General features: G+C 39.1%; 2 protein-coding genes across 2 annotated transcripts; both read left to right on the top strand.

Annotated features, from left to right (window-relative positions):
• The first annotated feature begins 828 nt into the window (after positions 1-828).
• Positions 829-1,866, top strand: LOC128690712 (cuticle protein 7-like). The gene is made up of 3 exons (XM_053779441.2): positions 829-862; positions 1,219-1,275; positions 1,375-1,866. Exons 1-3 carry the CDS (start codon positions 851-853, stop codon positions 1,603-1,605), a joined length of 300 nt encoding a protein of 99 aa, XP_053635416.2. The 5' UTR covers positions 829-850; the 3' UTR covers positions 1,606-1,866.
• Positions 1,867-9,527: 7,661 nt separating this feature from the next.
• LOC128690714 (uncharacterized) lies at positions 9,528-15,531 on the top strand. Its single transcript, XM_053779442.2, has 4 exons — positions 9,528-9,703; positions 12,474-12,568; positions 13,493-13,596; positions 14,266-15,531. The coding sequence occupies exons 2-4, from the start codon at positions 12,502-12,504 to the stop codon at positions 14,509-14,511; spliced, it is 417 nt and encodes a 138-aa protein (XP_053635417.1). The 5' UTR covers positions 9,528-9,703; positions 12,474-12,501; the 3' UTR covers positions 14,512-15,531.
• The last annotated feature ends 941 nt before the right edge of the window (positions 15,532-16,472 follow it).

Raw genomic sequence — 16,472 nt, 5'->3', positions numbered from 1 at the left:
TTTCTATATAGTTGTGTCATTGATGTCAGCTAGGACTGTATACCTTGTACATGTACTGGTAGTAAATAAAGATATTATTATTATTATTATTATTATTATTGTCACTTGGCAGAAAAACTTCAAACAAATTATTTCCACGGGAAAGTTTGTATATGGTACTGGTATTTGTGAAGTGTAGTAATTTAATTCATTTATCATAGAGAATTGTTAGCTTAATTACACAACATTACACACAGTAGGAACTTGGTTGGTGACAGGATGGGTATGGGGTGCATAATAAAGATATTAAACTAACTGACAGTGCGACCTTAGTAAGTTAATTCAGACACATTTAGATAGTGTGACTGATTACAATTATCTTGCATAATAATATGTGTAAATTACCTAGCATAACCTAAAAAATTCAAAGTAACTTGTTTCCAATTTGGTCCTTGAGCTTGACTGACTGAGAAATGTGAGGCTGGTGACTGGGTGTGGCTGGAGGTATAAAAGCAAGCTGGAGGCCAGGGAGGAGACATCGACACCATGCCTAACCCTTCTAGGGTAGGGTAGGTGCCTGAGCCCGAGCCTTTAGCTCATAAGACTGTCATTCCCATTAGCCCCCTTGTGGCGGGGATGGCAGACCAGAGAGGCCTAGCTTGTGGCTAGGCCTGGGGACAGTTAGTCCCAAAGATGAGGAGGTACTTGTGCCTCCTCCCATGGGAGACTTAGGTCTCAGACACTCCCTAAAGAGGGAGCCAAGGCCGGGCCACCACTTGGAAAAGGCCCGGGCCGGGAGAATACCGGCTAATCTTTAATAATAATAATAACAGGGAGGAGACAGTGTCTGCTCACCATCACATAAGTTAACATGTTCACCTCTGTGAGTATTTTTTTATTATTTATAATAATTATGAAAAGTTTTATGATGCACCTTCTAAAGGTGTAGGCTCATAGACTTTTATCTTATTATTTACAATCCATTACAGAAAAGTTTTTTACAACACGTTTACAGTTACATATTTCGTTAGCATTTAAGTTAAAACGTTAACTGAAGGTCAATGTTTCATTCTTGAAACACTTTACACTCATAATGTGATTGCATTTTTTTATAGTCATAAGTACGAGATTGAACATTATAATTTCATGGGAATAATGAATGTTTGAGACTCTCATTTATAAAGACCGCATATTTCTTATTCCTTCAGCACAGAAACTCTTATATCTTTGTATCTGCAGGTGTTGTTGATGTGCATGCTGGTGGCTGCTGGTGTGACTCTTCCAGTGGGATACGATGTAGGTATTTAGTTACTATGTTGTATTAATTAAGTGAACTAACATGAGCAATGTTTGTGTTAATTACGAGTGGCACTAACCTTATATATTCTGTTCCAGGTACCCATCCCTTACAACTTTAATTATGGGGTGAGCGCCGGAAACACCAACTTTGGTCAACAGGAGAGTGGTGATGGTTCTAACGTCAAGGGTACATACTATGTGAACCTTCCTGACGGTCGTGTGCAAACTGTGGGTTACTGGGCCGATGGTAGTGGTTACCACCCAACAGTGACCTACCAGGGCACTGCTAGTTATCCCAGCTATGCTCCTTCTTACGGCTACCACTGATATACAAGCCAAACACATCTTCAATATTTCCTCACCCTGAACACTCAATAAGTTAGGCGTCTTCTTGATGTAATGAACTTTGTTAAAAGATGTTTTAATGATTGTTTTCTTGGCAAAAATGAGGTCCCTTATATTTGAATAAAATTTGGGATTTAATATATTACAAAGGTGACCAGGTGACTTTTTTGCAAGGCCTCACGACTGATCTCGTGCACCTTTCTTGCTTCTGCAATTTGTATTATTATTAATAAAAATTCAGAAATACGCTATTATCTTTAGCTCTATCAAATTATTTTTGTCTATACTGTACGTAGATTAAGTCGTCTTTCTCACGATAAGTACTGGGAAGTTAATATTGACAAGCGGTTGACATGAGCTGGAACGGAACATGTCCATAACCCTCCCCCCCCACGCCGCTAATTTTTCCATTCTCCATCCACTCCATTTTGATCTTGCTCTAATATAATTTCTAGTTTTGCTTTGTATGGTCCTCAGTCATCTTATCCTACCCCACAGTTACATCACTTAATCATGGAGACAGGTTCTTTTCTGGCCCGAAGCTTGGTCCACTATTGGTGTGACGTTCACCTCTGTTTATTAAACCAACGTCACAGCTGTTGCTGCTCTGAATCATCCATAAATTAAAAAAGTGGGACAGCTAGTTACGTTGGCTGAAAAGTGCCGTCTCATACACCCAAAAATGAATAATTTATTTATTTATTTATTTATTTGAACATGATACAGTGAAGTACAAAGGAATACAGTTATTACAGTGCAACATGCCAATGCCCCTTGTATGCAGAGCATTATGGGCAGGCTTAAAATTAACTTAAGATTAACTTAGCAATGATATATTCAGTGGTAAAAACATTATTGTAAACAGATAACAATTTAGCACAAATGAGTATTACAAAGACAGGTCATATGGTCATTTACTGTGTTGCTGAACATTCAGTAGAATGGAGTATTCTGTTAGGTAATGTAACTAAAAAATAAAGTTTGATTGGGTCACAGGTTAGACATTTAAGAGATACAATAATGAGATACATATATGAGATACAATTTATGAGATACAGTTATTCAGTATTTATTTAGTTGTGGGTGAGCAAGTGATTTTTGAAAAGAGACTTGAATTTATAAACAATCCACAGCTCATTGAACAATATTATATTACAGCCACCTCTGTTTACTTACTTTGCTTTTTCTTAATATATGACTGGATCTAGGTTGGGTAAGATTCTTCAGGAAATAAATGCCTTCTGACGTTGGTAATAGTCATATATATGATGACCCACCACTAGAGTTTTTGATTATAGTGTATAACAGTGTCTTGCCACTGGCTTAACAGTTGACTCCCCCCTTAAAAATAGAGATTTATTTGATACACCTTCATTGAAAGGTTTGGGATATTTAAGAATTCGTGCATAAAAAACAGCAAGTGGGCTAAAGTTACAGTGAATACAAAATATATTAAAGTTAACCCTCAAAAGAGATTTTTTCTCAAGCATTAACTTTTGAAGAAACTGTTACATTCAGTGTTTAGGGGTAACTTGTGTGATAAGGTAAAAACTTTATTTAGATTAGTAAGTAAATAAGTAATCTTTTATTCAGGTACAGGTACACATAAATACAGTTACACTGATTATCATACATTGCAACATATGTGTAGATTACCTAGAATAACCCCCCCCCAAAAAAAGGAGATAAAGTTATTTATTTCCAATGGGGTCTTTGTGATAAATATTAACTATATTAAAAAGTTAAAGACAGGTAAGTATCTTAACTATGTGAAAAGTAGTTATAATGAGAGGGGATATAGCAGTGGTAAAGTAAAATCAGATATTTACAGTGACATTAAAGTCAGTATCAGATCATTGTGCATGTATGTTAAATATACAAGAAATCACTCTCCTTTTTATTTACGCAGGGTTTGACAAGGTTAGGGTAAGGGTTCCTAGCTTTATTGACAAGCTAAGAGCTGTTACCTACATCAGCTCGTTTGAAAGCTATTTAATTTTTATGAAACATACAAGTAGGGAACAGGATGAAGTTGAAGCCATCTGTGGGACAGCAGTTTCATTTGATCAACTGACTTTATTTCGTAGATATCATTATGTTGCACGAACATGTTCCAGACTCGAATCATCCTAGGAATAAGTGATGTTCTGGAGAAGGGTACAGCCAGAGTGAAGTTGCTGTTTGTTGCCCGTCTTGTTGTATATAAGCTCACTTCTCGCTGTCCTCGGAGTGGAGACAAGTGTGGTACTTTGACAATATTGGCCTTGTACATAACAGTAAGGCCACCCACGTCCCTCCGATGCTGAAAGCTCTGCTGAAATGACAGATCTATCCAGGATGGGCCCAGGCGAGAGATGAGGCATCTTGCTCTGTACTCGACTCTGTCAAGCAGTCGCAGATGAGATGGGGGACAGGCATTCCAGAAAAGTGGAGCATACTCAAGGTGTGAGCGTACTTGTGCCTCGTACAGAATCTTGTGCCCCCTACTGTCGAGTAGCCATACCCCGGCCGGGATTGAACCCGCGGTCAGAGAGTCTCAAAACTCCAGCCCGTCGCGTTAGCCACTAGACCAGCTAGCCACAATAAGATTCGCCCAACTAGGTATATTTCTACACCATAGGAAGGTTAGCACAGGCGCCACTGTGACCACAAATGCAAGTTTTTACGGACGAATCTCCAGCTAGCGTGGCCGTGACGAACTCTAGCTCAAGTCCCTTCAATGCCATCAACATGACTCACGAAATCGTAATGACACGATTGCAAACAAACCATACCCCGGCCGGGATTGAACCCGCGGTCAGAGAGTCTCAAAACTCCAGCCCGTCGCGTTAGCCACGGGCTGGAGTATGGGGGTATGGGTATGGTTTGTTTGCAATCGTGTCATTACGATTTCGTGAGTCCTGTCGAGTAGATGTGAGATACGTCGAAGTACTGTAAGCCTTGTTTGCAAGATTTACAACGTGGTTCTTCATGGTCAGCCTGGAGTCAAATTTCACCCCAAGAATATCAGCTTCGTCCCTGGGTACCAGCACTCTCTCATTCATACGTACGCAGGGAGGAGTTCTTAGTCCCATGCTATTTAATATTCTGATTAATGCTCTCCTAAATGCTCTACCTGCCTCACCTAAACATATAGCTATAAGCTATGCTGATGACATCATGATACATACAACAGAGCATAAGAAGATGAGCACCATTCTTAGTGAAGTTCAAGCAATTTTTCATCGACTAGGCCTCATAATATCTTCCTCTAGAACAAAGATATTAACAAGCAAACGACATCCCCCACCCATCTACTTGCATGGTGAAAACATTAGCTACGTTAAAACTTACAGATATCTTGGTGTAGATGTATCCTTTAACAAATCCACTATACCACAACTAAATAAGAAATGCAAAGATAGGCTAAATGCTCTCAAGGCTGTTGCTGGCTACAACCCCAACTATGGTGCCAATGTGAGAATCGTGAGAATGATGTACATAGTGTATGTTAGGTCCTTAATTGATTATGCTGCTCCTATGTTGATATTAGCTAGAGAAAGTTCTCTCCGACCCTTGGAGTTAATGCAAAATAAAGCTCTCAGAATTATTCTTGGGTGTCCCAAATCTACAAAGGTTCTTAATATGAGGAAGGAGCTTGGTATTTCTAGTATCAGTGATAGGATTATTGAGATTAACACTGTACTCGGTATTCGAATGTTAAGAAATGAACCAGACACTGTCACAGTGAATCTTACCAAGTGTCTAGAGGTAAATACACACAGATCTAAATGGATTGTGAAAACGTGCAATTGCATTAAGTTTTATAGCCTGTATGAACTGTATCACTGTAGGCAACAAGAGCATTTCACTCCTCCATGGAAGATGTGTTCATTTAATATCACATAGCTGCAAGTCCTTCCCAAGAAGTTCATTCCTAACAATCCCTTCCTTAAATCACTTGTTAAAGCAACTGCTCAAGAAGAAATTTCTCGCCTAGCTGGTAGTAATAAGTTATCACAAGTTATATACGCTGATGGATCTAAACAGGAGTCTTCTGGCAGGGCTGCATCTGCTCTTGTTGCCACCTCCCTAGTTAAGAACGATAATAAAATTGTTGAGTTAGGCATAAGAATTAACAACTGGGCGTCTACACTGCAAACTGAATTGTTTGCAATCCTAATGGCGCTAAAGCTAACCTATGACGCTGAGCTTGACTCTATATCATCATTACTGATTGTCATCATTGAAGGCTCTTGACTCATATAATGGCTCCAATAACATGCTCATTGGAGAAGCCAGGTATAGATACTCAAAAATCAGGGACAAAGGAATTAATGTACAATTGCTATGGATCCCATCACAAATTGGATTACTCCTTCATGATAAAGTTGATATGTTAGCCAAGAAGAGTACCCAGAAGGAGAATGTAGAATATAACTTTGGTATATCTGTGTCTAGCATTAGGAATAATATTAGGAGAGAAGTAAATAATGAAAATGATTGTTATAGGAATGCAGTTAGAAGCCTGAGCAGATCTATAACTCACTATGATAACATGAACGTAGATAAGTATGTTTATGGAGCAACTTGCAATGTGAACAGACTGACCGATGTCGAAGTAGCCAGGCTTAGGCTTGGTTATAAGTACTTCTAGCAGTTTGGGAGACACACAGATGATGATCAAACTAAATGCAAATTATGGGATCAGGCACATGGTCACTGTCTTGAACACTATTTGAGGAACACAGAGACAGACAGTATATCAAGATATCTTATTAATGAAAATAAGATACCAGATATACTAAGCAAATTTCCTAAATTTGCATGTAACAGATAAGTGAACTTTAGATATGTAGATTAAAAACCCATATTTACACCTGTTAACCCTTTTGGAGCCTAGTTCCTAGGTCTTCTGTGTATCCATATGCTCTTGCGCTACCGTCCACAGGATGGATATGGGGTGCACAATAAACTAGCCACTTCGGTGGCAAAATCTAAATCTACTGATGTGGCATTACCATCATGGTGCCTAGAGACCATCATCATTTGTGCTTTCTCAAGAGCAAATGTTACCTGTCGTCGGTTTCCCCAGGCTGATATAGCTCTTAGCTGGTGATTGATGTAGCTTAGAGCAGCTGGCATTTCCTTTCTTGGATAAATAAATGTCAGAGCACAGTCGTCTGCATTTCAATGGGATTCAGGGATGAGATGAAGAAGGTCGTTGATGTAGACATTCCATAACAACGACCCAAGCACACTTCCCTGTGGAACACTTGCCCCAATAGGATAACTTGCTGACTCTGTCTCATTGAGAACTATACATAGAGTAATCACTGAGGAGACAGTGTAGAGCCTGGAATTCCCAGTGCTTGCAAGAAGCCAAGAAGCCCGGGTGCCATACCCGGTCGAAAGCACTAGCAATGTCCAGTGCTACCACACAGCTGACTTTGGATTCATCCAGTGACTGGTGTCACTTAGTGGAGAGGTTTAACAACAGACCAGCAACAGAGTAACCTTTCCTGAAACTATATTGACGGTGACAAAGTTGTGAGTGGTAGTCATAAAACTCTGTCATTTGTCGTGAGATTATTGTCTCAAGGATCTTGCCAGTGACTGACAGGAATGGCACTGGTCTGTGGTTGCTGATTTCTGCTCTGCTCTTCTTTTTTATGAACAGGGACTACATCTTTCCACAGAGAGGGCCATTTACACTATCAGGTAGTGCTCGTGGCGCTCCTGCTTTTCATTGGGGGGATGTTGCATCTCCTGCCGAGTCTTTTGCTTTCGTAGGGAGTAATTTTCGTGTGCAGATTTGAAACTGGTCACTGTAGGATTTTTCAAGTGTATATTATCATGTATCTTTCTTGCCTGCTTTCCAGGGCGTACAAATCAAGGGAAGTTAACCGTTCCCAGTAATTTAGGTGCTTTATCGTGCTTATACGTGCTATGAAATTTCTCTGTACATTTTCAAGATCTGCAATTTCGCCTGTCTTGAAAGGGGCCGTTAGTGTACAGCAATATTCCAGCCTAGAGAGAGCAAGAAAATCATCAAGGGCTTGGCATCTCTAGTTTTGAAGGTTCTCATTTTCCATCCTATCATTTTCCTAGCAGGTATAGTAGATACATTGTTGTGTCTTTGAAAGTGAGATTCTCTGACATTATCACTTCCAGGTTTTTCAGATTAGTTTTTCGTTCTATTGTGTGGTTGGAATTTGTTTTATATTCCGATATAGTTTTAATTTCCTCGAGTTTTCCATAGCTGAGTAATTGAAATTTCTCTTCATTAAACTTCATATTGTTTTTTTGTGGCCCATTTAAAGATTTGGTTGATGTCCGCTTAGAGACTTGCAGTGTCCTCGATGGATGACACTGTCATGGACAATGTAATAATATTGGACGGAGTCCAATAATACTGAAGGCAGTCCATTACTTAATTTAAAGTATATAAAGGACACAAAACAATAACATTGAACAATTCAATAATATTTAAGACAGTCCAGTATATGAAGTGACATAAGTAAGGGACACAATTAATAACAAAAGACACAGTCCAATAATATTCAAGACAGTCCAATATATAAAGCTTGAGGACCAAATCCACAGCATCCAGTCTCTAGACTGGATGCTGACGGAGTCCACTCTTGCAGGCGCTCTGGGCGGGTTTCACTCTTGAAGGCGCTCTGCGCAAGTTCCATTACTGTCGTAGACGAAGGCCCATCACCCTTGAAAGCAGTGGACTAAGGTCCAGAACTTCTGAAAACCATGAACTGAACGTTATAGATTAAGGTCTACCACCCTTCAACACTGTGAATTAAGGTCTACCATCCTTCAATACTGTGGATTAAGTTCTACCATCCTTAAACACCGTGGATGGTGTTTTCTTTGGCTATGGTGGATAAATGGGAAGACGAGGAGACGTGGAAGGTTAACGGTGCAGATGCTGGATGGAGGGCTGGTCTGTGGAGAGGTGGGCTGATGAGGTGGTAGTGGAGAGGTGAGGTAGAGGAGAGGTCAGATGGTTAAGACGTGAGGTGGTGGAGAGGGAGGATGATGAGGGTGGTCCAGAGAAGGGGGCGGTGTTGAGTGGGTGGAAGGGACAGGGTATGCAAACACAGGTGACTGGCAGGATAGGAACAGCAAGAGGTAAGGGGTCGAGAACACACCTGTTACTTTCCTTGATCTCTGTGACCTATTTAAACAGTCATGAACATTCGGCGATGAAGCTAGAAGCAATAAATAGGAGATATTCACTTCATAGAATGTGAAAGATACAGCAACCTAATGACGCCGATAGAACATACATAGCTGACATCAGAGATTCTGCTAGGAGTACTGGAGACTGTATTTGTTACTCTCACAATATGGTAAAATTTTCGCACCATCTACAAGAGTGATGGTCATTTATTATGCTACTGTATCTATGATACCAGTGTTGTATCGAGATCTCTCAATAAAAGAGAGTTGAGTGATGGTATGGAACTTACTCAAATATATATTGGTATCCGTGCGGACTCTTGCTGTAGGAGTACTGACGGCAATACTGTAGAATAAACTCAAGAGTATTTATTGTGACTACGATTCGCTTCTGTGTAGACTGGTGGAACCTCCAGCCAGCAACATGCAGATCTAGCCTTCTGGTTAGTCATTATGATAGCTAAAACTTGCATGGGATGGTATCCAAATGAATGATATACAAAAAACAAAATGAAAGTTAGAATTTTCCCCCCACGCAATTGGGAAAAAATCTTTTCCGTAGTGGCAGTGGAAAGGGTGATCGCCACGTAGAAGGGTTATTCCCCCTAGTAGCGTATTTCCGTGGAAGTTGGTATGGGGTTCTTTCCCCGTGGAGCTGCCGTGTTGGCTTAGGGTGAAAGTAAGGTCTGACTGACTTAGTGTACATAACAGTGATTCGGAGAGTCCCTTCACTCTCACACTGTGGCTGGCGGACTCTACAGTAGCGGACTTTAACTTAGTCTTACCAGCTTGTCGAAGACAAACCGAGCAAACTAATCGCCTGGATTTACGTTCAAGTTTGAGGTATATTAGCGCGCGTGTGTGTGTGCCATACAGAGTACAGGAGTCAATAACCTCTGTTGTGGTGAGTATTACCTGTTAAGTTGCCTCTCTCTCGCTCCTGCAGAACCATTACAAATGTAATTATCCCAACAGAAATGCGCAAGAAAATTTTTATCGGGTGTTTTCCTCTTGTGTGTAGAGCTTCAAGTCATGACTTGAAGCTCTACTGTGTCTCATCACACATGTAGGTACTGTTTATCAGCCAAACTATTAAAAAATTGCTTGAAATTCTGACATAATCCTCAAGGTGCTGACGCATGAGAGGCTCATACAACACACATTATTATCAACAAGAAATAAAAAACATACTTGGTAATAAAAACATACTTGGTAATACTGCTGTGATAACACAGCAGTATTACCAAGTAATAACACAACAGTATTACCAAGTAATAACACAACAGTATTACCAAGTAATAACAGCAGTATTACCAAGTAATAACACAACAGTATTACCAAGTAATAACACAGCAGTATTACCAAGTAATAACACAGCAGTATTACCAAGTAATAACACAGCAGTATTACCAAGTAATAACACAGCAGTATTACCAAGTAATAACACAGCAGTATTACCAAGTAATAACACAGCAGTATTACCAAGTAATAACACAGCAGTATTACCAAGTAATAACACAGCAGTATTACCAAGTAATAACACAGCAGTATTACCAAGTAATAACACAGCAGTATTACCAAGTAATAACACAGCAGTATTACCAAGTAATAACACAGCAGTATTACCAAGTAATAACACAGCAGTATTACCAAGTAATAACACAGCAGTATTACCAAGTAATAACACAGCAGTATTACCAAGTAATAACACAGCAGTATTACCAAGTAATAACACAGCAGTATTACCAAGTAATAACACAGCAGTATTACCAAGTAATAACACAGCAGTATTACCAAGTAATAACACAGCAGTATTACCAAGTAATAACACAGCAGTATTACCAAGTAATAACACAGCAGTATTACCAAGTAATAACACAGCAGTATTACCAAGTAATAACACAGCAGTATTACCAAGTAATAACACAGCAGTATTACCAAGTAATAACACAACAGTATTACCAAGTAATAACACAGCAGTATTACCAAGTAATAACACAGCAGTATTACCAAGTAATAACACAGCAGTATTACCAAGTAATAACACAGCAGTATTACCAAGTAATAACACAGCAGTATTACCAAGTAATAACACAGCAGTATTACCAAGTAATAACACAGCAGTATTACCAAGTAATAACACAACAGTATTACCAAGTAATAACACAGCAGTATTACCAAGTAATAACACAGCAGTATTACCAAGTAATAACACAGCAGTATTACCAAGTAATAACACAACAGTATTACCAAGTAATAACACAGCAGTATTACCAAGTAATAACACAGCAGTATTACCAAGTAATTACCAAGTAATAACACAGAAGTATTACCAAGCAATAACATAGCAGTATTACCAAGTAATAACACAGCAGTATTACCAAGTAATAACACAGCAGTATTACCAAGTAATAACACAGCAGTATTACCAAGTAATAACACAGCAGTATTACCAAGTAATAACAAAGCAATATTACCAAGTAATAACACAGTATTACCAAGCAATAACATAGCAGTATTACCAAGTAGTAACACAGCAGTATTACCAAGTAATAACATAAGAGTATTACCAAGTAATAACACACAATATCAAGTTCAGGTAGCAGGTCTCATGTTGACAAAGAACTCTGTGTCCCAGCGGAGCACAGAATTTCGTGTTGTAATAATGTTTAGAATATATTTAAAATTCTTTAACCAAATAGCTACAGATGGATTCGTTTATATATATATATATATATATATATATATATATATATATATATATATATATATATATATATATATATATATATATATATATATATATATATATATATATATTCATATATCAGTACTATTGGGACTGTAGGTCTGTCCAGCCACGTAATAGATTGACTGACGTCTATACCTAGCGTGTAATAGTCTTGCATAAACGATGTGGTATAATATAGAATCGAACACTGTGAGATTAGAAAAATAATCAGTGTAGATAGATTCAGTGTATCCGACGAGACAGTGTATAACAGTGTAATATTAACCAATCATTGAATCGAGTGCTTCATAACAGGGATTGGAATAAGATAAAGATGGGTTCAGGATGACATATATCCTTTCAGTGTATGTATGAGTGTAAGACTGGGTTTGTTAATTGGTTTTAAAGCCTCTAGGCTACATGACGACAATTAAAGCTGCTTTAATCCCTAAAATAGGGATTAAAGTAAATTCTGAGTGCAGTGCATATACACTGAGAGACATACACCTCTCGGTGTATATATTCTCATGGGATCACAGTAAACTCTCTGGTATACACACGGATTAATACACACCTCTCAGTGTGTGTTTCCTTGAAAATACTTCGTTATTTCTTCTTTTTTATATTGAGTCATGGCATTTAATAACCCCGGAGTTCCACGTATATATTCCACAAACAGTTCACTTCAATTAGCCGTCAAAATTTTCCAGTATTATATTTTTCCCCGACGAGAACATCACTAAAGCAGATACATAACATTTTTGGGAAGAATTCACAAAAATGGCCTCCAAGCGATACGTTGTTTCAGCCAAGTTTTCCATCTGTCAGATGGAAAACGGTTTGACAACTTTCCCTGATCCTCGCCATCTTTTTTTTTGCTTTTGTTAAGAGGTGTTATTGTGTGGAGACTTAGATTAACCTTCACAACGTTTCTCCCGTCTAGACTGTGCCTGCGACGTCTTGTTTTCCACATGACCTGCCTGGTGGGGGCGCTGCTGGTGCTGTTCCTCTACTGCACCCTCACTCCTGTACACTCTCGTAAGTACTCTTGTCTGAAATATTTTTTTAAAGCAACCCAAAGTACTGGATGCAATGACGATACTTGACAGCCTATTCCTAAAAAAGAATGTAAATTTACTTATCATAGGTCAATTATCACAACTTCATTGATAGAGAGGACTTTTTGTCTTGAAATTCGGATTATTAATGTAATAAAAGTTAAGAGTTAAACCCCTTTGAATTCGGGGTAACATTGATTCATCAGACAACGGATGATTTCTTTTTAATTAAACAGGTCATGGTAGATATGTTTCTATCAACAATGTATATCCAGTCTCTAGGTTACACAAACACGCGAGTGAGAATGACTGGGTGTGAGTAGGGCATTGATCGCACGAGTCAGTAGGACCTGGTTTGCATTAGCCAAGAGGACCTGGATTGTATCAGTAAGTAAGACCTGCCTGGAATGAGTCAATGGGACCTGGCTTGAATGAGTCAGTGGGACCTGGCTTGAATGAGTCAGTGGGACCTGGCTTAAATGAGTCAGTGGGACCTGGCTTGAATGAGTCAGTGGGACCTGGCTTAAATGAGTCAGTGGGACCTGGTTTGAATGAGTCAGTGGAACCTGCTTGAATGAGTCAATGGGACCTGGCTTGAATGAGTCAGTGAGGCCTGGATTAAATGAGTCAGTGGGACCTGGCTTGAATGAGTCAGTGGGACTTAAATGGCTATCACAAAACACGCATTGATCGGGACGTTGCGTTTACAAATCAGTCGTAATTTTGCTACATGGTTAATCTGCCATGCGTTATTTAAATGACGAAATTAAAGTGCCAGGTGTTACTTTCTCTTCTGCCTCACTCATGCACACACACACACAGGTGTAGTATGTTTACTTATCCACTCTTTCCACTTGTCCATATCTTTTAAGTCATCAAATCACTTAGTACCAGTGTTTCGTAGGGGCAGTGAGTGTGTCGTTATCAGAGGAAGACGGTGACGCTCAAGACCCGATCATCTTCCCCGGCAAGTCCACAGGTTCCAGTCAGACTCACTCACCTCTCATGGTAAGCCCATTTCCATCATAATCAGGGGAAAAAGCCCGGAGCTCATATGGGATCATATGGAGCTCCGGGAATGGAAGACAATCTGGTTGGAGCCCATGAAGAGGAGGACATGTCAAGTTCTTCCAGTCATGAACCCGCTCTCTACCTCCCTTGATGGGTATTTCATTCATAATGATTTGTAGTAATTATTTTAATGTTATATTTTTTTTTCACACTGACAAGTATTGTCACGGTGAAATTCGAGAAAGATGCTTATGCAGTAATTCAAGCTTTTTCATGAGTAGTTAAAAAATTCACATGATACTGTCCCTCTCTCCAAGGTTAGTAAGTTACTTGTACTGTTCTCAGTCAGTTTACATTTACACTTTTAATAATCAAGACATTTACAAATTATTGTTATTATAGTTAAAATCAAGGGATTAAACCCTCTAGGGTCGGCAATTACAAAGAACCTAAGCTATGTCAAGTGTAAAAGCCACAGAAATCTAAATCTCAATAGGAAACAGTAAAATGGCTGGTAAAAATTGTGAGATCCCGAATATCGTGAGGTCTCGTAGCCTAACTTACACATAAATCCAGCTTTGTTCTCATATTTGATAAGCTCAAGCATATTCTCACCAGCGCGTTACACTATAATCAAGATATTTACCTAATTTTTCACTGTTGCAGGAAAGATTTTCAAACTTGTATCCATCGTGGCCAGAGCCTCACCACCATGCCAGTGAGAGCAGAGAGAGGAAGGAGCCTTCACTGCAGGAGGGAAGGATGGAAGTTGAGGCAGCCAGACGCCGCCGCCAGCATCCACCACAGGTGGAAGCTAGGCACCAGCTGAACAACCCGTGGCGTCAGGCACAACACCTGGGATACATGGCCAGGGGTCAACCACAGCCTCAGTCCTCACTCTGGTACTGGTAGTGTCAGGTGTCAGTTACACTCCTCACTCTGGTACTGGTAGTGTCAGGTGTCAGTCACACTCCTCACTCTGGTACTGGTAGTGTCAGGTGTCAGTCACACTCTCACTCTGGTACTGGTAGTGTCAGGTGTCAGTCACACTCCTCACTCTGGTACTGGTAGTGTCAGGTGTCAGTCACATCCCCCACCCTCGTACTGGTAGTATCAGGTGACAGTCACACACTCTGGTATTGGTAGCCATACGAGTACAGGGGAAAAGACAAACAGCAGAGGACGTGGCAACCCAGATTAAGGACCATCTTGTATTATCTAGGTGTATGAGTCAAGGATAGAAAAGCAGAAGAGAAGGTATACAAGACCAGGTGTCATCCATAACCATGCATTCTTGCTGGTAGTGAAGGTATACACGACCAGGTGTCATCCATAACCACGCATTCTTGCTGGTAGTGAAGGTATACACGACCAGGTGTCATCCCTAACCACGCATTCTTGCCGGTAGTGAAGGTATACACGACCAGGTGTCATCCATAACCACGCATTCTTGCCGGTAGTGAAGGTATACACGACCAGGTGTCATCCATAACCACGCATTCTTGCCGGTAGTGAAGGTATACACGACCAGGTGTCATCCATAACCACGCATTCTTGCCGGTAGTGAAGGTATACACGACCAGGTGTCATCCATAACCACGCATTCTTGCCGGTAGTGAAGGTATACACGACCAGGTGTCATCCATAACCACGCATTCTTGCTGATAGTGAAGGTACACACGACCAGGTGTCATCCATAACCACACTCTCCTGCTGGTAGCAATGGTACACAGTACCATATATTAACCACTCTTGTTAGTAACAGTACACTTCGCTAAAGTATAAATAATATGCAAGAAAATCACTGCTTGTGTAGGCCTAGGCTGCAGCTGTGTGAACAGAGAAAACGCTGCCGAGTCTAAGTGAATTTCTTGCATATTTTTCTTGCGATTTCCTCAAGGCACTGATAAAGTCTCCTTTGCCAATGAATATGCCGACCATTTATTTCAGTTTCTAATAATAATAATAATAATAATAATAATAATAATAATAATAATAATAATAATAATAATAATAATAATAATAATAATAATAATAATAATAATTAGTACATTCACACGTTGTATCAGTTTTATTTAACTAAGTATAATTATGAAAAGCGCTAAACCCATGTGGGTCCTTGAGAGCAAGGGGTGGTGAAGGCTCGATGCTCCGTCCGCTACAAATCATCCAAAGAATATATATATATATATTTTTGCGTGTGTGCACGCGTGATATAGTCTTCCCAGCCCTTTAATTGTTGCATGAATATTCCTTTTTTTTCTAAATGTAGTTGGAATATAGTGAACAATTTAGTTGTAAGATTATCTTTTGCAAATATATGTTGTACTTACGGTCAGTTGTTTACTTTGGTTTAGAACCTATCGACTACACGATGGTCATGAAGTATATCTATATATATATATATATATATATATATATATATATATATATATATATATATATATATATAATTTATATATATATTTAGAAATATATGTCGTGCCGAATAAGCAGAACTTGCGATCTTGGCTTAAAAGCAACGCACATCTTGCCATATAGGACAAGTGAAAATTTGTGTATGCAATAATTTCGCCAAAATCATTCTGAACCTAACGAAAAAAATATATTTCACTGTGTTTGTTTAGTATTAAATTATTGTAAACAAATCTAAAATATATTTAGTTGGGTTAGGCTAAAATAAATTGCGCTTGTTATAATAAGGTTAGGTAAGTTTTCTAAGTTCCTTTTGGTGCAAAATTATAAATTTTTACATCAACATTAATGAAAAAAATATATCTTTAAACGTATAAGAGAAAATTTTAGAAAGGACTTAATTTTAAATGAGTTCTTGCTAATTGACCAGTTTTACATATTCGGCACGACATATATAT

The sequence above is a fragment of the Cherax quadricarinatus genome, chromosome 24 (genome assembly GCF_038502225.1).
Source record: "Cherax quadricarinatus isolate ZL_2023a chromosome 24, ASM3850222v1, whole genome shotgun sequence".
NCBI classification, from domain to species: Eukaryota; Metazoa; Arthropoda; class Malacostraca; order Decapoda; family Parastacidae; genus Cherax; species Cherax quadricarinatus.
This window is presented reverse-complemented; position numbering and strand designations above follow the sequence as displayed.

What these genes read in the sequence shown, in the direction of transcription:
- LOC128690712 (XM_053779441.2), top strand. An exon ending in CTCTTCCAGTGGGATACGAT is followed by an intron (nt 1,276 to 1,374) that starts GTAGGTATTTAG and finishes ATTCTGTTCCAG; the next exon opens with GTACCCATCCCTTACAACTT.
- LOC128690714 (XM_053779442.2), top strand. Translation starts at nt 12,502, where the DNA reads ATGACCTGCCTGGTGGGGGCGCTGCTGGTGCTGTTCCTCTACTGCACC. An exon ending in CCTCACTCCTGTACACTCTC is followed by an intron (nt 12,569 to 13,492) that starts GTAAGTACTCTT and finishes AGTGTTTCGTAG; the next exon opens with GGGCAGTGAGTGTGTCGTTA. An exon ending in AGACTCACTCACCTCTCATG is followed by an intron (nt 13,597 to 14,265) that starts GTAAGCCCATTT and finishes TCACTGTTGCAG; the next exon opens with GAAAGATTTTCAAACTTGTA.